Below are 26,340 nucleotides of genomic sequence, written 5' to 3' on the forward strand. Positions count from 1 at the left end.
TGTCTCGTATTTCAAAACAAAATAAAGGCGGATTTTGGAGCTGTGTTGCTTAAGTATACAAATTGTCTTACGAATATTTGGGCAAAAATTAGAATATTCATATAGTTGAAAATAAACTTACTGCGCCATAATTAGATACTTTTTAAAAACTATTTTTACCGAATGGTACAGATTTTAACTTTATACATTATATAAAAATGCTCAGCTGATTTATTCTAAAATGTTGATAACATGGATATAAAAGCACAAATATTTCCAAACTTTTTATTTTAAAAATAATTTAATTCATGTGTGAGTTTATTATAATAACTAATAAGTAATGCTTTGCATGTCACATACCAATGAATTTCATGGCGTATTTTATATGTGTCAATTCTATTTTATTCTCATCATATATTAAATATATAAAAGAAAGATTTTTTAATTTGTATTTTGTGGTTACATCTTTAAATGTATTTTATTTAATGTATTAAGAAACGTTTTTAATTATCTGCTCACAAATTGAAACAATTGCAATAATTGACAGATTAGTTATTTTTTATGCGCAGTGTATGCAAATCATTATCTTATCTTTTTAATTAATATTGAATTTATTGAATTTTACAAAAATAAAACGCCCGATTACTAGTGGGTCGATGACCAACAATAAAGTGTTTTTTTTTTTAATTCACTCATGTCTGTGAGATCAGAATTTTAAAACTCATTTTTATTATTTTTACGTATTCGTGAAATGCTGCAAACTTAGAAAAAGAAATGGACCATTTTTGCCTAAATTTGAATTGACCGTATTATTTTTAAATTTCTATTCTTTTAAGAGGATCAGATTTGGTGATTTTTTTATAATTATAATTGCTGTCGATCAATACAGATTATATTTTCCCAGATTTTTCCAGTTCTTATAATTAAAATAGAAGCAAACTAGGTCGTGCTTTGTGATATCTGTTGATTTTTAATGGAAGTATTATAACAATTTATTAATGGAGGTCCCTGCTTTACATATCCTATTTTAATGTGTTGGACTTACCGCCAAAAATTTATAATAAATAAATTAAAGACCAAACGCCGTGAATGACATATTTTATATTGTATTATTTATAAATTTAAGTTTTGAAAATAAAAATATATGTTTATAGATAGGCACATTATATTTTCTAGTTTTTTCTTTTGCAAGATGTTTATAACTGGTTGCTATTAAAAATATAATAAATTGCTATATTCTAACGCACATTTTATACTCCGATTAAACATTGAGGATGTCATACCAGGAAATGCTCGACGATTAAGACAAATAGTCCGTTATTCTATTAGATAGATATGTGAGAATTTCTCAACTATTAAAGTATACTAATCTTTATATGTAATAAGGAATTAAATAGTACCATTATTTCACTAATACTAAATGTACTCTTTTGTACATATCTTTCTGTGACTAACCCTTTGCTTGCCGAGCGTTTTGCTATTACAGAAATCGATGTATTACATATTGCAAAAAAAATATTTTCTCCTGAAGAAAATATTCTATATATTCCATAAAAAAAATGTTCGATTATGTTTTTCAATAATGGCGTCAAATCTGGCGGTTCTCTTCAAAATAATAAAACCTAGTAAATCAGATTTTGGCAACGCAAGGGTTAAAATACATTTATTCAAATATTTTAGATGCGATAAAAATTTTAAAAAAATAATTCTGTAAACAGTGATAAAATTTTAAATCGTGTCTAAAAAAAACTATATTCACTATATGTCCCCTTTTTAAATCCTGCAAAAATCCAATATTTTCTCACCTCTGAATTTCCATACATGCATGCCACTATTTCACCGAGTACTCGTCGAGTGTTCACTAGTCCTTGCATAATTCACAGCGTGAAAACGCATAGGGGAGATAATCCGAAGCGCATTGCTTTTAAAGGGTTGTTATGGCATTCTTCCCAGGGGAATTTGGACGCTGGGGCTCAGTACAAATCGCTTTATACGCACATATATACCTAGGTATACCGATATATTCTGCCAAACGTAATTACGCTCATGTCTGACGCTCCACCTTTGTGTATATAACGTTGTGCCGGGCATTAATTAATCAACGCTAGCAGGTGGTATGACGCAATGGTTCTAACAAGATCAAAATGTATACTCATTGTATGTATTATATGTATGCTATAATATATAATATACTATAGAATTAGCGCAGTGTTTAAATTTACAACATGAAACTATGGAACCATAATCCATTTACCATTTTATGGGTAATACTAAGATATTTTCTTTAACTGGAATTATTCTAATCAAATAGCTAGGCTTTGTATTTTGCGTTTTCATTGAGGGTAGCTGATGGCCATCTATTGAACGCTTCCCACTCCGACGGTGACGGCACGATTTTATTGCTTTTGGCGTGGATTGTTGACTTCTGCGAAGGGATAAAATTGTTTTTTGTGCTCTCCTATTGATAAAAATTCTGTTTAGATCTGCTTCATTTGATTCTCATTTATTATATAAGTTGCAATATTTTTATAATTTATTTTAATATGAATGCGACGGCACGATTTTATTGCTTTTGACGTGGATTCTAAACAGGGACGCCCTTGAATTTGCCAAAAAATATGCATGTCTTTTAATGAAATACTATGAACCTAAATAAAGTCGAAATATTGACATACTTTTTAATCAGGGACGGATTTCCAAGAATATCAAAAGTAAATTCACCGCGGATATACTAGGAGTGACTTTCGGCAAATAAAAAGAATGCCGTTTATATTTTGGTTTATTGCCCAATTATTAGAAAGGATAATAAATACAATATTTTTTAAATAATACAAAGGCGATAAGATATAATCTCTTAATTTGTTTTAACCAAAGTTTAATTTCAATCTTGTGCCAAAAAGGAAACATAAAACCCAAAATATGTACTGAATAAAATCGATCAAAATTAGAGAAATAGGACGACTCCTTGTCGTGTCCATTGATAAGGGTTAAAGACATGTCCTCGTTAGGATCCGTTGATCCGTTTCCGATTACTCCTCCCAAACTGTCAGTTCAGAGCGCCTAAGATGCAAATCTGCCCAGAAGAGCGTCTTGTAGACTCGTGGGAATATACAGAAATTTCCATAGTCGACTAGCAGCCAGCTAGCTTTATTTGTAGAACAGCCAGGGAACGTCAATCAGGCGTCGCTTGTTTTAGGCACATGCGATCGATAAACGTAACATGACAGTTTTATATAAATATGATTTTATTAATAAATACAATTTATTTTTTAATGCAATATTTTAAATTCAAAGACAATGTGTGAAGTAACAGCAGATGGTCCCCTGTTTTTAAACAGTACCTACTACAAATAAGGTAAAGCTTTTAAATTCAGGCAATAAATTTGCTTTCAAAGGGGACTTTCCCTGAAGGAAATTCCCATTTCCGACCCTTGTTTTTTTTATACTTTTGGTTTCACATTTTCCATCGTTTTAACGTGTCTAGTAAAATTGGGTGAATTATATACATATAATAATGTTTTAGATATAATATACGCTATTATCGTATTCATTTTCTAAAGATTTTTATGTTATTAAAATACATTCAATTGATTTACATAACACGAAATCCACCGCCAGCAATTAATCGGTAGCAGTTACCGCCACATCAATTGATCGCATAACCCTTTGAGTAATGAGTTAATTTATACACATGGGAGTGAGTGAATTTTACGTATTATTCCATAATTATTTTACATTGCGTTTATAGAAAACTTATATTTTAGAATTGATTTATTTTACTATTATACTTTTTTGTATTATTGTGTTTAAACATTTTATTTTATATATTTTAAATATAATATTCGGCTAATGTGGATTTTTTAATATCAATTCAGAGGCTCTCAATAGTTTTTTCTAAATTAATATAAATTATTTATTGTTATTTTAATTTATTTTATACTCTCGAATTTATTAGTATCATTTTCTACATAAATCATTCACGATCAATTAGCTTCAAAAAATATTATATAAATATGATGTTTTTTATTTATTATTTATTCAGTTATATATTTAAAAATCTATTTGGGATACTGCAATACAGTGAAAGATCGACATCCGTACATGTACGGCGATATAGCTTAAAGGCGTAACAATTTACATCTTACAAATGATCGCTAGCATATTTTATCGCCAGGCATATAATTCATATAAATTTATTTATATCAGTTTAAATTAAAAATAATGTGTTATTTTTATCATCTGCTCAGTGAATGAATACAGTTTCACTGATTTTTTTCATGCTTTTTAACTGGCTTAGGGAGTAAAATTATATTAATACTATTGAAAACATAACTTCCCTGTAACATTTGGTATCAAACTCAAACCTAACCTAAAAAAAATTCTAAAACTAAATATGGTTTCTGTACCTTCGGTTAGGTTTATATATTTATTAGTTTCATAGACATTTTAGAACAGCATATAATTAAACCCTCTTGATTAAAAATTTTTTTTTAGACTTGCTCCACCGTCAATTAATTAATAACTAAGCGATTTTGTATTTACATATATCATTGCTTTTAAACGATGATATATGCTAGCGATCATTTGACGCGGCGCGGCGGTAAAATGCTAGCGATTAATGGCTGGTGGTGAATTGTGAGTGATGCACGTTTTTTTATGAAGTAGTAAAAATTGTATATACAAGTAATTGAATTTAATATATTATTTAAATATGTAATTTACATACTGAGATATTCAATTTATTACACGTTTATATGGGGGAGTGGCAATTTAAGTATGTATACAGTGTCCTAATGAGTAACTATGAAAAATTATAATTAAATCGATTAAAATGTGTTTAATTGAATAGAAAGTTACACACAAATAGACATAATTAATAATGTATCGAAGTTTGATTTAGGAAACAATGCATTCTATAAAAAATATGTTTAACTGAAATGTGTTGAATTCATTAATCAAACTATATCATTGAATGAATTCAATAAAGTTGACATACTTAACCAATACTAATCCCCATCTATAATACTTGATTGACGTCATCCCTATGTTGGCACTATAAATTTATAATATTAAATCGATAATTTTCTAACTCCTGGATTGCAGTATGTTGTGCCGAGAAGCAGATATGCAAAATATGTTTATGTATACATATACACCCAGTAGCTGGTGCATTAACTGATACAACGAAAATATATGTATATATATATACATATATTGCTGGAGCACAGAAGTTGCACTTTATCTCTGTTTACTCTGCTCGACATATACATGTATTGGCAGACGAATTATATACAACGTTTTGTTAGTTGTGTTTCTCAAATAGTTTATTGTTGGCAAAAATTTCTAATTTTCATCTAGGTTACTTAGTTATGGTAGTAGTACTGCACGCAGGTATGCTGCGTCACGAGATTCTTTGAGATTGAGTCAACCTCTTGACCCATCACGCCCACTCTCTTATAACGACCTCAATAGATCGTCAAATATGATTTAATCGCGGATCTAGTTGAAACCTTTATGAGAAAATTGAAATTTGACGCTCATTTTCTAATTAATTAGAAATGTATTAGTTTTTCCTGATATAGATATCAATTCTTTTTAAGATGCATGAGTGCTTTATTTCGTACGGGAGTACTGCAAGGGCTAAACTTAGGTCCACTATTGTTCTTTTTAGACTAGCAGTTGCTCTGAATTATATGTACTTAGATAGAACAGAAGGCGACTCTTTAAAAATAGTAGACGAATACAATTATACTCAACTTGAAAGTGCTTTGATTTTTTTCTAAGATACTTTTTTGATAGATAATAAAATTTTGATGAAATTTCATTGCTGCTGGTGCTCGCTAGATACAAATACGTCTACCGCGATAGCTTCGAGGAGCTAGTCCGATATGCGCCACATGATTCATTGGTTTATATTTTATATATACAGTAAGTTCTCGACTTACGCGGTTAATTCGTTCCAGAAAAATTCGCGTAAGTCGAAAATCGCGTAAGTAGAGGAATACTCATCCGATATGTATTAAATATTAATACATTCCCCCAATCATCCGAACGATACTTAAAAGAACTAAATGCCGTCTTTTTGTATGTATACATTAGGTTAAAATGAAAATAAAAGCATCATAAAAATTTATTCTATGTGTAAAATGTCTACATACATTATAATCTTAACTTTTTTAACAAAATAAAATGAGAAACATAAAAATAATATTTATACATAAATATTCATTAAAATATCATGTCATAATGTCTATACTATTCCATTTCAATATTTTTAGGTGTTGGATTTCTTTTATCTAATAAGAAACCGTATTTATCCAGTGAAGATTGTACACTAGATCTTTTTTCTCATAATAGATATTTTTATAACAGGAAATAGCGTCCTAAACTGCTTTATTGGCTTTCTCAAACCGATAAATGTCGGGATCTTGTACTTTTAAACCAGCCATTCCTTGGTCTATCAAATTGAGGCATTCTTTCATTTTTTGTACTCAAATTCTTTTGTTTCTTTGACTTCCTCCTCTGAATCACCGCCGTTGTTTCTATATTCTTCAAGTTCTATCAAATCTTCATTGTTTAATTCCACTCTATGACTTTCTAACAATTCAATGAAATCATTTTTATTTAGATTTAAATTTAATTGGTTTGTCATTTTAACAAGATCATTAATTATGTTATCTTCCTGCATGGGGTCTTCAACAACTTCAAAAAATTGAGGAGTAAGCTTCTTCCAAACGTTTTTCATGGTAGACTTTACAATTTCATTCCAGGCAACACCAATATTTTTAACAGCTTCATAAATATAGTGCTCTTTCAAAAACTGTATGAGTGATATACTGTTTGCCCTTCAGTTAGCTTTATGGCATTTCTAAAAATTGTCCTTAAGTTATATTTTTTAAAGCTTTGTATAAGACCTTGATCCATAGGTTGTATAATATTATAGAGGTCGTATTTGGGGGCAAAAATGCTATTTTGATATGTTCGTGATCACACGGTGGATGTCCCGGTGCATTATCAACCAGGAACAAAAATTTACGCGCAAATCTATATCAACATCGATATTATAACAAATTTTAAATTTTCGAAATTTTTAACCGCGTAACTACGAATCCGCGTAAGTAGAAACCGCGTAACTCGAGAACCTACTGTATAATGCTTACAATTTATTGTTATTGCGATAGATACATTTATGCACACAAAAGCATAATTATTTTAATTGTGGACGAGTTCAAAATGTTAATTTGCGGTTATTAACTTGATACATTATATATGGTTCGAACTGTAAAGAAAATATATAATGCTGTATAGATAAAATATAATCATATAAAAATAACAAGCACATTGCGAATTGTTTGTTTCTATAAATTTAACGATAATATTACTATAATATATAATTTTAATTAGTATAATTTTAACTAGTTGAAATAAAACTAAAAATATTATAATATTTATTTACGTAAAGTTATTTTTTTTTATTTATACTATAAAACATCTAACTGTTTGTATTGAGTCGCAAACTGATGTAATCTCTGGAATGTGGAATTCATACGGTAATTGCAATTATTACTATCAATATAAATTAAATTTTACTGACGCGTGTCTATAGTTACTACCTTAAAATTGCTCAATTAGTTTTATAGCTGTTTAATAATAGTATGTATAGAATTCATATATCTAAGGAATTTATTTTTTACGCGTTCTAGTAATTGATGTTACATGTAATAAGTTGGTGAACAGATAAGAAAAATAATATTACATTTGACTCTTAACCAGTGCTATTTATAGTAATCTAATTGTTTTTTACATTAACACAGTTACAAAAAAAATATTTTGAGTTAATTTTAAGTATTTAAGATTGACTATAAAATAATTTTATAAAATTAGATCATGACTCTTGTGTAATTAAACCACCTTACATTTATTGCTATTTAAGTGGAGACAATTAATTACACTAATTTGTTATTAATATTTATTATTTTTATTTTTTATTACAAATCTGACGACCGTGACTTGACATGTTTCTCCAAAGCACCATGTTAGCTATTATATAACATTTAAAAAAATATGATGCACACCTAAAATAGCACCATCCGTGACGATCAAGAACAAGGGTCGCGATTGCGACTATCCAGGGCACTCTAAAGCTCGCAACTAAATTGTCTGAGCATTGACAGATTAGCTACTTCACTGAGGGCTAGCAAAAAGGCACTAGGATACCCGCACCCCTTCTTCTAAATATATCTGAGAATTCTTTCTAACAACAAGTAATTCGCTTCACTTAGATTCCATACAATGGAACCATATTTGAAAACGCTACGAATTAGAATATGGTACAAAATGCGAATCGGCAATAAATTACTATATTAAATGTTGGAGTAGCGTAATCCGTAACGTCTCAGACTAGTAATCTTGATGTTGGGGGTTCGAGCCCCAGTGGCAGCAGACTCGATTTTGTATTTATAAAAAATTGTTTTTATTAAATCCATATATTGAGTATAAAATATATTACATATAATAATTTATAATTAATAATATATATGCCACCGATTCCCAGACTTCTTCACTCTGGTGGTTAATACTTATTTATTATGTCTGATTAACTTACCCCGTTGTAACGCATTAGACTTACGCTTGTCAGGTTGCATTACAAAATTTATTAAAAAAATAAAATTAAAGTGACACGCGCTCCGTATAACGAAACCGAGCATTTTCGACGCCTCAGTGAGCTGCCTTCTAAATCAGATTACGAACGACTGTTAGGATGGCAATCCCGAATGCACGTGGTATTTTTTCTCAAAGCGTTTGTGACGAATGCCTTTGATCTTTCTAATTCGTGGCGAGTATCTGCAAAAACATTTTCTAACGTTATTGTCCCATTTTAACATATCCGTTTGTATATCACATGCCGACTAGCACACGCGTGTAATTTTTTCCTTAAACCTGCAGATTTACTCCCTCCATTGTAGGTGGTCCAATTGTTTGATGATGCACCCGACATATTATTTTCTATTATTAAATAACTTTCGTATTGCATCTGATTTTTAAAAAATCAGATAGATCGAACCTACTTGCATTTGTTGATTTGCCACAATTACTTATTCAATCACAACTATATTGATATATAAATAAACATATATTTTAATAACACCCTGTACAAAAACCCAACACACAACACACACTTGATCCCCATTACCATATGTTTATTTATTCAATAGAGGTTAGGTCGCCATTGTCTCTCCCCATTTTTGTTTACCTTTTGTGTTATATACCATAAAGACATCACGACACGCTCCAACAGTGAACTCCCCCCGTCTCTAATTTTGACCAAATACTGTCCAAAATTTGTCAATTTTGACGAATTATTCCCTAGGATGGTATTACGCATGGTTGCAAATTAAAATATTAAGTAACAGGAAACTCGGTGCACTGCCGGGGAGTAATTTTATCATGAATGCGCAATGGAGGTCATTAATCATGCTGTTTTGTACAGTGCCGGGGTCAATGAGGCCACGGCCTAGGGCCAACATTCGCCAAGATTCCCCGAGGGGCCGGTTCGTTTGTGAACTTTGCCTGTTGTGGATAGGTACGCAAGAGTTTATTCACTTTGTAATGTAGTATTAGTAGGGAAAAATGCTCTATTTTGTGGGGTTGTATCTCTATCTTACGTTGTTATTTTTTAATGCTAGTTTAGTCCCCTTCAAAGTAGTCTCCATCAAATATAATACACTTAAGGCAACGACTATTGTCGCAAAACATTGCCCTTTCAACATCTTCTTTATCTACGGTCACATAAAAAAGTCGCAGTGGGCAATTATGTTCAATACGGCATCACGACGGTGTCGTTTTTGGCCAAATTTGAGCCAACGCTTTATCGTGATACAAAATCTAAAATATTTTTATTAACAATTCTGGTCCTTTTCCTCGAATTGCTTCACGTAAACACCATAAAACTGCAAGAAAACTTTAATATTCGATCAAACTTGGCGTGCTTTTTAACCTTGGCTTTTCAGATCGCTTATATTTGTTAATGTCATAACCATACTTTAATGATGCATTGCCTTTTATGTCAGAGACTTTATTTAAAACATACAAGTTGTACGTACAACAGTTTTAAAACAAATAATGTGATGTGAACTTTTTCGGTAATTCCCCTAATATTGATTCAGTGATTTACTAAACACAATTTCCTTATTTTTTATCTATGTGCTGTCATCTTCTACTTATTCGTAGCACTCTTAAAAACATTTGTACTAGACATAAACCCTTTGTTTCGTCATAACAATCCCCTTAAAAGCACTATTTAACAGTTTAATGTCCGTTATTCGCACACTCGTTAGCTTCGGTACCTCACGACAGTAAGGTATCGACGGCTGGTTAATATAAAATTGTGTTAATATTTCCTTTGAAATATTAATTTGTCTACAATATTCTTCATAAACCAAGAAAAAAAATTATACCAAATCGAAAGTCCTGTAAAAATATTTGTAATAATGTATCTTATAGTCTCCAAGTCGTATCATAGATTGAGTTGCACTCTTTGGATTCAAGCGACTGCTTCAGCTGGATCAAACATCCAAAGATCAGCTGCTTTTCTCGATATTTTAAGAGTCGTCTCGGTCGATTCGTCGCAGCTCCGCTTGGTGCGAGTTCAGTTGAATTCTCATTCATTCATTCAAAGTGCTAGTTCTGGATTAAGTAGCGCACTGTTTTGGCTTATATACTCTCAAGAATTAGGGGAAGTTTAATGTCCCTTTCGGTCCCAGCGTGTCTCAAACTACGTTCCGTATAAATTGAATTAATGTTATATGTATCTAAAATATTTCTGTTTTTCATATGACAGAATTTAAATATAATAAAATTACCAATGGATTCTTGATTAGAAAATTTGAACAAGTGCTATTGCTGACAAATCTATTATTTTATTATTCTTCAAAATCTAATATTAATGAACAAGAATCACATAAAAACAGAAAAAATACAATGATTTAGGTTTCTTGACAATACTTCTGGTGATGTGTGTGTGTTTTGTAGAATAAAATACTAGTTATTAACTTAAATAATAACAGTACTAATCGATATACATTAATTATAAAAGAAAATATTAATAACAATTCATTAACCTCAATTGATTATAATTAATGATAAAGCTCATCGAGTGTATGTATGTATATAAAAAACAGTGTATTTAACAATTAGGGTGTTAAAAAATAGATTCAGTACAATATAACATTGATATTTTATAATGTACGAAAAACGATGACGATCGCATACCGCGCGAAGAGTGCTTTTATATAAACAATTTTATTTATTTAAAATAAAATATTGCGATCGAATGATTCTATCTACTTTACAAAGTAATTTTGAATGTTCCGTTAAAATTTCAGGATTTGTTCCATTATAGAATAAGCTTGGGAGAACCTGCTCTAACCAATCAATGTATATGATTCGAGAACTAGATTCTTTGTTTTTGTCAAATACAAATCTCAACTCTTATGTGTATATAAAATTTAAAATTGACATCGTCGTCATTCTATGAAATGCTGAGTCCGGTATTTCTGGGTTTAGTACATGTTCGGCGGAGTCACAGACATTTATTTTTAATCAAATAAGAACCATAGTTTTTATGCAAATGTTTTGGAACTTTTATGAGCGCCCGTTCTGATACGCAATATTTATTGTTAATGCCTACAAAAAACACTTTTTTTTATAAAATCAAAGGATTACAACTCAATTAGTTTTATGACTTTTTAGTGACGCGACTATTATGGGTCATCCCGACATAAAAACTTATTTCGGGATTTTATTAATATTATAAATAAAATATTTTATATACATATATAATTTATTAAATAAATATTAATATCTCTATATAAGTTAATAAAACAATTAAAAATTGAATTAATATCAATGAAATTTTTGTATTTATAAAAATTAAATATCAATAAAAAAAAATCCAATTAAAAGTTTTGTAATTAATAAATAAATAATTATAATTTAATAAAAATATTTTAATTTATTTAAATGAATATAAATCTGTTTATAATTTTATTATATAATTTGACTTCCAAAGTTATTTCTGCAAAAATTAAATTTATTTTATATAATATACACCTAGAAAGATATTTTTATTAAATCTTCCATTGTAACCTGATAGGCATGAGCCCAATGCGTTACAACGGGCAAATCTGTACCAACTGAGTAAGTCAATCAGACATAATGAATACTTACAACTAAGTATTAACCGCAAGACTGAAATTCTGGGAATCAGTGACATTAATATTAATATTAAATATAAATTATTATGTGCTATACAATTTATAATCAATAGATGTCATTGCAGCAATAGCGCATTTTCATAAATAAAAATGTCGCTGCTGGAGCTCGAACCCGCAACCTCAAAGTTACTAGTCTGAGACGTTACGGACTACGCTATTCCGTCTCTAATATAGCTTGGGGCAACAGTGGACTACAAAGGTTAAACTTCTAAATCTAACTTAAAACAGTTTTACTTAATCATATATATAAGCAGTAACAAACAACAAATAAAATGTAATCAATAATATTTTTTGTCCTCTCCTCTCCCCTTGTTTTGTTTTTTATTGAGGTCACCACGATCGATTACATTTATATATTGTTTTTCATATGCTGATAAACCTACATATGTACATGCTTTCAATGAACTTTTGAAGTATGACTGCTTTGATCAAACGCTTATGATATTATGTTCCTATATTTTTTTTAATATATATATATATATTATGTAATCTTTTTACATATTTTATTATTATTTATAATATCTCACGACTTATTTAGATACCAATGACCTTAAAGAATAATGAATTATTGAAATGATATAAACACAATATACTGAGCAATAATGAAACTTTATAGAGTTGTTGTATTATTTTGTAAAGTATCAATTAAAATTTTATATTGTGCGTGTTCATTACTAATAATTATAATTTTTTGCTATAAAAGAAGAAGCTAACACTAAGCGCTAATATATTTTTATTGATTTAAATAGCACGATAGACCAATGGTGTACGTCGCTGACTAACTTCTAAAATATTTAAGTTCGAATCTCATGTGAACATTTTTTTTCATTTTATCGATACTTAGTGATTATTATATATTGTAATTATAAACCCGATCGATCATCACAGATACGGTTTTCCTAGATTTTTCTAATCTCATGGATGAATATCGTGATGAATAAATAAATTAAAATTAGTATAGGTCATGGATAGTGATTTGTAATAATAAATATCACTGATTTCAGTACACTGTGTTATTACTTACTTTGTAGTTGTTGATTGTGTTGACTCCGTTGCGTTTAATTTTTAATAAATAAATAAATTTTATCACATCCCATACAACGCCACTGATTAGTATCATCAAAAAAATACAGCAGTAATTGTTTGCCTTTGATACATGACATTCTGTCAGTGTTCTTTAATATTTCCTTCACAGTTACGCAATAAGCTTATATAATTATATGCCTTGACAGTTCATACTTGAAGCTGAATCATAATGTTTCCACTACACTTAACTATATTCAGAATCAATAATTTGTCATATATTGTCAAATGCGTGGTTACCATGCAAACACAGCGAGAAAGTTGAAGTGGAATGTTGAACCATACAAAGAGTACCTATTCAATAGATTCAATGGTCTTACGGTAAATCCGCGATGAACTCTCAAGTTATATATACTATATGCTCATCTCAAGTATATTTTTACTATTGTTGTTACGAGTACTCAACGATGATTTATTTTATTAGTTAATTGACAGCGAAGCATTAATCTCAATTAACCCAACGACCTTAACGAATTAACCGAGCGGTCCTTGGGCATTTGTTATAGTTTTTCGTGTCAAATGTCAATCTTTGTTGGCAACTGATATTACGCTCTAAGTGCAATCTATGGTCTACTGATCTAAATAAGTGCATCTATTTCCAACGCCTGACCCAGTGATGTACGTCTGGCTGGATCCTCAAATAGACACCTCCGTTTTGACTAATGTTTCAATAATTCATAGGTGTGCTCCATTAGAACTTGACTAAAGCTTCCAGTACACTTTATTATGCACCCTTGTCCGAATCTAACCTGAACATTCTGATCGAATAATGGTTGCGGATTATTTCCCATTGCTTTCAAATTTAAAATAGTGAACGCGAAACTCGAAATAATGAGCGTACATAATATTTTTTAAATAATAAATTAATCTTAAATATAATATGCTTGTTTATTATATCGTCAATGTTTACTTTTGATTAAAATGCTGCCGTTGAATATTTATTATCTGTGTTTATGTAACTTATTCAAAGCACTTGATATTTTATTGTTTTGGTTTCAGTAGAGGAAATAATATCTATTAACATTTGATTTATGATCCCATTTCATATAGATCTTAAAAATTCCATTCCTGTATTTATTTTCTTTAGAAAACGTTCTTAAATACCACCCGTTCTTCATCGTCTTGTGATACTGGTGATGACATCGCCACTTCAACGAGAACGTTAGACTCAAATTTAGCACCCCTGAATGTGGATGTTGATATCAGTTGGTGAGATAACGAAAATTGATGTTTCCGGTGTTGAATTTAATGATTTTCGTATTACCCACGAGAGTTACGCTATATGGAAAGGGTTTTAATGACGTTACCGCAGTGCATAATTTGCTCTAAATCTATTTATATGGTGATTCTAAATTTGCTCGTTCAATGATTACTGATTTAATTTATAATTTAATCGCTTTAATTCATTAATGGCCAACAATTTGTTTATTACTCTTAATTTCCAGTTCAGAAATCACGATTATCGTATGTCTTACCATTTAATGCATTGCTTCCATATGAATTTGTAAGAAAATAGTTTGTATAAAACTGACAATGCCTTATGTGTACTGACAAGAAGTATTAAAAATAGTACTGCTTTTTATTATTTTATATTAATTATAGACATAAAATAATTACTGATCTGTACCCTTTCACACAAATTAGATTAAAATAAGTATTTTCATTATATGCATATGCATAACTTTTTGATAAATTAAAAGCTTCTAATAACTGGATCATGTATGTATATAATACCGATAACTTTTATTTCATAATAATATTTATTATATTAAGTGTTTTGCATTGCGTTATAGATTTTTTGCTTTTGAACATTAAAAAAAAGTGATCCAAACTGTGATTTCTGAATTGAGTATATTTGATGTCGGTCTCTCGCTGTTGTGAGGTACCGCAGCTAGCGGTGGTGCGGTTACGGGACTTTTTGCACCTTCAATTAAATTTTTGTTTAATTTATTTTTTAAATACATTATATAAATATTGCAATGCGATATCTGAATTATGATGTAGCTCTGCGTTATATGACTGCTTAAAATATCATTAATTAAATATAATGTTAATAAAAAGCGTCATATTATTTATGATATGACACTTTTCGATATTGTGTCAATACGTAAAATCTTGCTTAAAAAAACTCGAATATTTATTATGTGAGAAATAACCATATCCGCGTAAAACACTAAAGTTAGTTGCAAGTTATAAAATATATACATTTTAAAAATATGATAATATGACTTGTAAGAAATATAAAAATCTGTTATTAGTAACTAATAAATAAATCTGTTATTAGTAACTAATAAATAAGTAAGAAATCTGTTATTAGTAACTAATAAATAAATCTGTTATTAGTAACTAATAAATAAGTAAGAAATCTGTTATTAGTAACTAATAAATAAGCAAGGTATTTATTATGTTAAATTGTTTCTTATGTGATATTTGCAAAGCGTGAAAAACAACTTAAATTTTAATTTAACATAAATAATATTTATTTGCATCTTAATTTCTCGCATCAATTCGATTTTTAAAACAAGATAACGGAGCACAGTGACAAAAAGTATTTTTCTTAATCTGATTACAAGTAAGAGAAACAATGTGAAAAAAAATAATTTAGCTTTTTTTGGCAAAAAATTTAAATATTTAATTCAAAAAATCTAAAAAGTTGTACTATATTTTTTACTTGCAAAAAATCAAGTTCATTAGAAGTGGATTGCATTATTAAAAAATATGTTATTTAAATTAAAATGATAGATCAGTAGTGAAGAATGATCCAACTTTTTTTAATTTAATGTTAGATTAATCATAATAAATCAGAAGATTAATTTGTGTTTTTTTTTAATTATAAATAAAATCCTAACTTTTTTTAAAAAAACACAAATTTTAGGATATCTTAAAATTTATTTATTAATCGAACATTTTCTTTAAAAAAAGTTCAGAAACTTAATTTGACTCGTCCTTTATAAGTCAATGACTAATTCCTGAAATACATACAAATTTTCATTTCAATTACACTTGTGCTTAAAATCTTATATTATTATAATTTCGACCAATTATCACAAATTAGATTCCTAGATTTTCTCAACCTTACAAATAAATATCCATAAATTTCACGCTGCGCTACCTAAGAAGCTCAGATACATTTTAAAATAAAATTAAAGTGTTCTTGTTTTTTATAAACTAAAAGCAGTATATCACTTTAACATGAATTACAAAATAAAAAGAGCAGAGTTTAAGATAATAATTACTATAACATACTTAACTATGGTTTAAAGTTTAAAAAGTAAATGAGTCGTCTATTGCTATTCCAAAATCTTCATATAGTGCATTTGAGATTAACTATGTATTTATTTAAATACAGATGCATTTAAGAGACATAAATTCATGTCGATGATCATGTGACTGAAAGCAGTATAAATTAAAGGCAATTTCAATAATATTTTAATTTATAGAAAGACACTATTTTCAACAAAAATAATTGAGACCTACAATATTGATGTGATTTGCTGGGTTTTTTAATGAACAATTGCAAATGGTATTAGTTGAAACAGTATAAGAAGTGCACAATAAAAGGAAAAGAGTATACGTCAATTACTAATAGTATAGTAAAATAACAATTTTTGCGCTGCGCGGTCTAATGAATCTTAGATTTCATGTTCACACTACTTTTAGATTTTTTTATATATTAATACTTAAAATGCGTAGGTTTTTACGTGAAATTTTTGTTAAAAAATTTTCACAGAAGAAGTGAAATTAAAAAAAAATGAGCTGAAAAAAAGTCAGCTCAAACATTTTTAGCTCTTATCAGCATTCATAAACGAACAAAAATGTCCGAGGTGTTTTTTATTAGCTTTTACCAGCAAAAGATTTTCCCTCCGACTAAGATAAGTTAGACAGCGCTGCTTTATGTTATAATTTGCACTATTATCATCAAAAGTAGTCAACATATGATAGAAAAATGACAACATAAAAAAATATTTTTGGTAAAAATAAAATGTTTTATGTTATTGCTTTGCTATTATTATTATTTATTTTAGTATTAAACTTGATTTTTTAAATGCATGTGGGGGAAAAAAACTATTTTACAACAAATATTGCAAGTAGTTAATGTTAAATTTCGAAAGAAACTATGCGCAATGGTTTTAGTACAGGATTTTTAAGCTGCGGCTAACAAAATTAATAGTATTTTGCAGGTAGTTGCCGCGCGTATTACGTTCGTCCGTAGGCATAGCTCGGTTAAAAGTATTTTTTTAACCGATAGATTACTGCTTCATATTTTTATTAATTGAGAAACTAATAGTCTTTCTTTCCTTGTCCACAGCCAAATGAGCAGAGCGCCCAGCCATTGGAAGTGGAACTCAGTGGCCGTCAACGGAGACTGACCCTACGAACCGCCCCCGCGTCGCTGGTAGGCGAGGGCGGGGGCGGAGACACACCTGCAAGCCGGGGATGTGCCAGGGGCGATGCTTCCGCACTTTGATCTACCATATTAGCAGACTTTAACTTTAAAAAACTGTTTGTGATGTGATAAATCTATTGAAGGATAAGTGAGAGTGGAAACAGCAGTGACAACGACGCGTCAAGATTGGTCCTAATTGTTAAGAAAGTTATACGCTTCATTTGTATTAATCCTTAACTGTATTCGCGTACTGTGCGAAATATTACTGGATGCAATAAATATCAAGAAAAAAAAATTGTTTGTTTAAAACGCGCTGGTTGTAGACGGTCGCTTTCAATGTGAGCATGCGCCGTTTTGAAAGCCGCGCGCGAGCGAAAGCGACTGGAAGCTTTTTTTTTTAAAAAAAATTGTAATTTGGATCAATTTTTTTTTTTTAATAAACTGATACAACTAGCGCCAGTTTTAAACTCAAATTTTCTCATTACATATTATTCATAGTATGTATATTATATTTTTTTATACCCGCTGATTATTTGTTGTTTATTAATCAATTAATAAGACGGTTATTTGGGTCAGATAAGTGCAATTTTAAATTGTTAACCATGTAAATTGTGTACAAAAATTAAACAACTGCCACATCAGGTCATCGTAGAGAGAAATTTTTCATTTGTAAAAAAATTGTATGCGATTTAGTAAAATGGTGAACCTTTTTTGTATTTTTAATCCTGTTTCGTATTTGTACAAATTATTATGTAATGTATGATAATATTACGGCTTTGTTGTACACATTGTTTGTGTTTTGTTGTAGTGTTGAAGACGTTGCCAATTTCTCGGTGGGAAAAGCTATTTTCGCGACTGTCATTGTTAATTTATGCAGCGGTTTATTATGCGCGCCGCGCACGTTTCGTATTATTTGCATTTACTGAATATGCGCATATTCGACGTTATTAATTGTCTTAAATTTTGACACATATATGATTTATTTAAAAGCAGTGGTGGCTCGTATATAATTTTTTTCGACTGAAGAGTTGTTTCGAATCGTAGCTAAAGTACGCACGAGCACAACTTCCATGTCGATAGATTCGCGCGGCTATATGCGCGCGCATCTATGTCATATATGGATCTGCGTGCTATTTATTTTATCTTGGGAAGCTGTAATACATTGAAACAAGCTGCCACTGCTAGTTAAAAACCGACATTTCTAGCGTCATTCAGGCGTGACATAATGAAAGTTTATACGTACATCTTCACGCTGTGCATTTTCGTGTGCTAGATTTTCAAGTATGCCACCAATGCACGTTTTGGCGTTATTAAAATATCCAAGCGCAAGAAATGCGAGATTGTATGCATACTTCAATATAATAGTATCAAGACGAGGGTCGAGATGAAAAAATGGGACCCAAATTGAATTTCTTTGCAATTCTTATTTTGCGGGCCGACACGCAGATATTGCTCGGGTCTAATTATGAGTGGCGTGTGGGGTAAAACCTGTGCCACTGAAATTTAATTTCGACGCCAACGAATCTAACGTCACTCATAATTTTTGGGAAAACATCAGAGAGCATTTTGTGCGTGGCGTCTAGACCACGAGCTTTCCTAGACTCAGATAATTCACCGGAAAGCCGTCGCCCTCCCTCAGCCCTCCTCTTCACCGTTTTTCATCCCCCACTACCCGACAACATTCCTCCGTTCCTCTTCGCCCCTCGCCTCCAAGTGCTCCAAGAAAATCAATAACTGCTGATATTCCAGCTGCACACGCCCACACTTGCATAGTACGCCACAAATATACGTGTAGATACATATACACGTACGCACAGACACTGAAACAGTGCCACTAGTGCCATTTTGAAATGTCGGTCGGTGAATTTTTATATGAAATTCTAGTAGAATTTAATTTTTTAATCCATCGCAAAGATGCATTTATAGTTTTTTAAAGATCTATAATGATGATAATAATCGAAAGTCTTGCTATATAAAGCAGCACTATGCTCCGTGAACACGCTCCGAAGGAGTATCGATTCTCTCTTCTCGTAGCATTTATATATTATATATGTGTACGTGATGCGAGACGTGAGCGTGCACCATAAGACAGCTCGTAGATAATTTTGTTATTTAGAAAATTAGCTCACATTCCTGTATTAAGAAAATCCGATAAAATCGGCACACATCCAAATTTCAATTTTATATTATTATTGTATTATGTTTAAGCACATTTAAAACAGCTCCATCATTTCTATCGTTTTATGTCATATTACTCTATTCAAGTTTTATTTATTTTGTTTATTCTATTTTAATATTTAATTGATGTGAAGGCGTCGCGTTTCGGTATACTATACAAAGACTGTAAAAAAGATCGTGCAATAAAATGTAGTTGTGCATAATTTTTAAAATATTTTTAAAACTTCTATCGAGACAATTGAGGCAATCAATGATTCGGAACCATCTCGCTTGGTTGAACCAGATAAAGAGCGGACATCTGCCGCATAAAATTTAAAACTTCACGCTTCAGTTCTTAAAAAATCTAGTCCTGATAAAATATTTATTTACATACATTGAATTGCCTCTTTTGCTCCGTCTAATCTAAAAGGGTAATGCGCCGTCGATTGCAACGTTGGTACGCGTGGAGTAGCTCGAGATAAATGTTGCCATGTCTCCGAGTCTAGAATAAATAACAATTTTCAAATATTCTTTGCACACAAACGCACCTTAGCTCGGAGCTAATAATTTATTAAATCGTTATTATTATTATTTATGATTTAAATTAATATTAGAAACAGGGAGCGTTACAGCAATACGCAAAATTTGCTGTATAGTACGTTGTTGAATATTTTAATGTTTATTAAGTATTAAAAAATTATTAAGAATTTTAATTTCTATCCTAGAAAAACGTCTGAAAATTGCGGAAATAAAATATTATTATCTAAAAGTCGTGCCGCCATCTTATTCTAATTTTATTTTTTTATATTTCTTTTCTCTATACATGTATATCGTTTAAATTCACTAGTCTTTGTAAATACATAGATATACATACATTTAATAACATATACTTATAATTATCATGGTAGTATTAATAATAATCGACTCGTTGATTTTTATTAAAATATCAAAATTGTATTTTACCATGGGTATTTTATATAATTACATAAGATGATTCAATGGATACATCAATTCTTAATGTTTGATCTATCTATTAAGAAAATGTAACTATGTGTTAATTTACGAGTTAGACTTTGATGTTTGAATCAATCAGATTAGTACAGATATATACATACATAAATAAAATCTACCCACGCTTTCAGATCTTTTTTTCATTCGATATTTTTTGGATCTGATCGATGCAGTGTGGTGTAGCTGTACAGCCATCGTAGCTAGACAAATTATTGACAGATCACATGTAGATACGAAAAAGATGGTTATCTGCCTCCATATGTAAATGTTCTCGTGTGTTTTGAAAAATCACAACGTTTATAAACACGCGACTTATTGAATTGTAATTATATACATATATACCTTGTAACAGTTAGTTATTTCCTATGTAATTTAAAATTAAGTTAAATAAAAAACAATGAAAAACCGAGAAAAGAAATAAAGAAAGATAAACCCATATTTATATACATTTACTTTTTTCATTTGTAAAAATATAAATGTAGTTCGGAGGCGACTGATCGCTAAAATACTTCCTTATAGAGTTGTCATATTCATCGGAAGAGTACTCTTATGTGATATCAATAAATACTAATTTAAGTTCAAGCAACAATCTGTATTTTGATTTGCTCAGTTTCCATCGATTTTTCCCATCCCGACCTTTTCCACTCCCGTGACTCAGATTACGTCATAGTCATGGGGAGATCCCCTGATACTACCTGGGGTATTTTCTATACCCCATGCGTGCAATTTTAATGAGATTTCACAGAGGGATGCTGCAGAGGGGTGCTTATTCGTTTCATCGTAGCAATCACGGCCAATATATGGGCAGCGATAAAAAGTCAAATGCAAATCACTGAATTTACAGGACTAAAAATGTAATAGAGTTGGAAGAAGTTACAAATTACCAAAACTTGAAAGAGTAAGTATTATAAAAATACGGCAAAAAAGTAGTAACTATATATATTTATTTGTTTAAGATCGATGAAATTGCAAATTACCAAAACTTAAGAGAGTAAGTATAATAAAAATACGGCAAAGGTATGTAAACTATGTTAATAAATAGTATTCTAATTGAACTTCAGCTTACATGATTTTTAATAAACTATAGAAACGACATTAAAAAAAAAATTAATAAACTCCACCAGCTAACTGCGAATATGTATAACATATTATCGGTGTCCTGACGGGACGTGTGGTACGGAAGCAATATTTATTTATTTATTTAAATGAAATTAAGTCCATCGTAACATTACGATCCGCTGATATCTCTCGTGTGACCGTTTTTTTTCCTCAACCAGAATGTGAATCGATCTTTGTCTGCAAAAGTTAGGATACAAATATGTATTTTTTATATTTAAGAGTCCGAACATTTATTAAAATCCAAGAGTTGCACTTGCTCTTCGCTACGATTTGAAAACTAAAAACGCCATACTAAAACAATACATATATACATGAGTGTATACACACACATATATATTCATTTCCGCACAATGCCTAACAAGAAAAATTTCCTGGATATTTATCATTGTCAGAAAGTTACGAATGCCATCTTTCCTAATTTCATTAGTACACAAGAAGACATACATATACACACAAGAACGGTTTGACACACTAATAACACGACATTCGTTAGATCTCATTATTAACATCAATTATATTTCCGCTTCGTAAAGTAAGAATACATTTACATCTATTTATGTACCGATATGTTTTGAGACCATTTTTATTATAATTAATACTTTGAAAGTTGCAATTATACGAAACATGTTTCTCAAACAAAATTCGTATTAATTTACGCAACTATTCATTAAACTTACAATTGTATCATAATTATCATTTTTTTGTACAACTATACAAAAAATAAATTCGTTAAAAAAATTGCAAACATACGATTAACTTCCTAAAAGATGATAAAAGTTCAATACGTGCATTAAAAAGTACTTATTAATATTAATAAGTAATATATTAAGATGTACATAGATTTAATACTAGAAATAGAAATAATGTATGGATAGATAGGTACGAGAAAACGAGTACGGCCAGGGGAATATTTTACGGAGGTGTGTATTTGTATAATAATATTCTTAGGACAACCAGTGGCGTAGCTAGGGCATGTGCAGCCCCCCTCCTATACATTTTTGCAGGGTCATAAAATCAGCATTTTTTTAAATAATAAATTGGTTAATATTAAGCTCTTGTTATTCGTGAATGTGGATCTATATATGTTTTGTTGCATTCAGGGTTAAGAACCACACTAGATGATCCCATCGCGAATATGCCGCCCCCAAGCAAGTGCCGCCCGGGGCGGCCCGCCCCCTACGCTACGCCACTGAGGACAACCCACAAAAATAAAAATATAGCGAGTTTCCTCAATGGATGTAAAAGAAGACGATCTTAATATAAAAATTAAATAAATATAAACCGAAAAGGGTTTATAATACCAAACTTGCATCCTTTTATTATATAGTCTGAGATGAAATCTAAAACAAAAGCAGAAATTTACTTTAGTCTTAAAAACAATTGTTTAACGCTTATCTCAAAATATTCATGCGTCATATGAAGTGGTGCAAGTGTGAAGACCTCTGATCTTTTGTTATGAATCTCAGTAAATTGCTTGTCAGTCAGACGTGATGATGTTTGGTAAGTACACCTTAATTTATATTTGAGTTCCGGTAAGATATTTATTCATTTCATTATGCAAATAAACATATTATATAATGATATGTGATCTTGACAACTTCGTAAATTAATAAAATGTTTCTGATACAGAGTTATCTGTATATATTGTAGTAATAAAACATAATTGCCACAATTATCAACATATGTGAAATAATTAATTAGTTGAGTGTCGCGTGCGAATACTTATATTATTGATATTGTTGTTATTGATACTATGTATATACTTAATATAGATTTAGACTTCAGTTATAATATTACTAGCGAATATATTTTTTTTATTAACGTTTATTATAATTTAAATAAAATATAGTTACTGGTTTATAAATATTTTCTAGTTCCCAAGATGATACACTTACAACCGAAATAATTATTATAATAGTAGTGATAGGCAAAACATGATAAATATTTTTTTGCTCTATCCCCTTGTCAACCTTCATTTTCTGTGTCGACCGCACCTTGTGATTTTTTTATGGTTTAAAATAATCTCGGTTTTTTTGTCTTAGCTTGTTAACAGCAACACTGCTTTATTGTCAATGAAGCACGCAAAGACGGTGTCAACAATCGGCTGCAAGCTTTAAAGAGCCTTGATGGGCCGCGATCGCATCCTTTATTCTTCCCAGTCGAGGCCGGGACTTATTTTTTTTTTTTTTTAATTATAATTAGTTGATCATGTATAATATGTAGCTAATTTGTTTGTTGTCACGATCGATTTTTTATATAAAAAATAGTCACAAAGTACCTATCAAATTCCCGAAATATTAAATATATTAAAACCCTCTGTGCTAATTGATAACAAAAAGAGAGGGCGGGGGTTAGAAATGGATTCATAATAAAATTAACGAAATTCAATTTTGATGATTTTGATCTTTATATCGATTCAGTTTTTAAATCAATAGAATTGGAAGATTTATTCTCAACAATTATTTTTTAGTAAAAAAAATCTGAAAAAAACAATCTAATAAAAACTATTTATTAATTAATATCACCGATGATTAATCCAATTGTAAGGGAAATAAAACACATCGATAATTATTTTTCTTAAGTCTTATAACAGTATTTTGAAATATATATTGAATAGTTTTTTTACTCTCCTTCGGTTTTTGAAGTTTGCAAATAGTGAATTAAAGAGGTTTTCTTAAAAATTTGGTCATCAGAAAACGATTTGCATTTGTTCGATTAGCTTTAAAAAAATTGTGGCGTAATTAATCTAGATTTTAGTTATTCAACTGTTTTTTCTTCTTTTGTTACTATTAATAAGAAAATCAGATTGATGTTGTTGGTTACTGCGAAGAAAACACTACATATTAAATTGACTTATTCTTCATGAAATAGGTACGTATTTGCAAATGTATTAATAATGTATTAAAATAAATTATTTCCAGTTTCTCGTGGAAATGATTTTTAGATTAATCATAATCTACAATAAATTATTATTAATAAAAAATGCTGTTTGATAAAAAAAACACTAAATATCTGTCAATATAATGTTAATACGCTATATGCAAATTCAACCGCGACGAAATAATAATTTATATAGATGATTAATGCGATTATCAACTGTGAATATTTTGATACGTTGTTTCGCCATCAATTTACGGGCCGGGCCTGGTATATAACAATAAAGAAAAAATAGTAAATAATTACTAACAAAAATAATATTAAAAACGTCTGGCAACATTTATACATTTGACTGTATTAGTGAATTAATATCCAATTTTTTGATAAAATATTTTTTTGTCACACTTGATGTTGTAATTATAAAATTTAATTACGGAAAAATAACTAAAACATTTGAATTTTTATTCAACATATTTATAGAGCAGCGGTCGTCAACCTTTCGGACCTCATGTAACACTAAACTCAAACTTCTGAATCCCGCGGACCACAACCATGACTTTTTCATAAAAGAAACATTATAAATATGAAATGGTACTTGTTTTTCTGTAAGGGAGACTTAGTGCTCGCCCACGTCTTGCAACTTTTTTGCAATTTATCGTTGACTTAATCTTTCTATATGGTTGTTTATTACTTGGCATCTTTTGGAATATCAAATTACTCCCATTTTTCTGAAAAAAATAAATATAAAATAATTTTTGTCAAAATGTCATACCTTAATTTTCTATAATTTCAGCGATTAAAAAATATATTATTTTCTCCATATATTGTTAAATATACATGGATACAAACACAAATGAATTTTTATTTTTTAATAGCAAGCAATTAAAAGTTTGGGATCGGCCGCTCGTAAAATGCATTTTTTCGAATAACTTCGAAGAAAGTCTCCTAGCTCATATAAAACATAAATAATCACCGTACTTACATATGTTTGAAACAGATGTTGTTCGACAACAAAAAAAACGTTTGTTAATAAAAGCTGGAGACGCTCTGATAATATTATTCAAATAATGTTACTGAATCGAGTGGCCCAAAACCTTTGCACAGTACCGTGGCTCACATAAGTACAGTGAATTATTGATTCACTTGTTTTATGTAATCCAGAAATGCAAATAAGTCAAATTGAAATTGCATGATCTAGTTGGTACTATGATTACATTTTTCCAAAAACTTCAGTTAATAGGTTTTTAGTGGTGTTGACGCTCATCTTGCATGTTGTTTGCGTTTGCGAACGCCGTCTCAGTTCAATATTTCAGAACGCGTTCGGAAATATTGAAAGTTTGACAGTGAGTCGGCTCCGACCGAACTTACGCAACGGTCGGAATGTACCAAACTGAATAAATATTTGAACACAAGTACACACGTTGTTGGATTTATTCCTCAGTACTAACCATT

The 26,340-nt window shown here is 30.1% G+C and overlaps 1 protein-coding gene across 3 annotated transcripts in view; it reads left to right on the plus strand.

Moving 5' to 3' along the window:
- The window catches only part of LOC148231558 (uncharacterized), an 85,880-nt gene extending 64,399 nt beyond the window's left edge, over positions 1-21,481 (plus strand). For all 3 annotated transcript variants that reach the window (XR_015810782.1, XM_088193057.1, XM_088193058.1), the window contains one exon: positions 17,647-21,481. Coding sequence is in view for 1 of the 3 variants with exons in the window: in XM_088193058.1 (XP_088049184.1) it covers positions 17,647-17,707 (61 nt within the window). In the remaining 2 variants the exon portion in view is untranslated. The remainder of the gene's footprint in view (positions 1-17,646) is intronic.
- The last annotated feature ends 4,859 nt before the right edge of the window (positions 21,482-26,340 follow it).

This window comes from Plectrocnemia conspersa, unplaced genomic scaffold, assembly GCF_051122295.1.
Source record: "Plectrocnemia conspersa isolate PC_06_02 unplaced genomic scaffold, ASM5112229v1 ptg000009l, whole genome shotgun sequence".
NCBI classification, from domain to species: Eukaryota; Metazoa; Arthropoda; class Insecta; order Trichoptera; family Polycentropodidae; genus Plectrocnemia; species Plectrocnemia conspersa.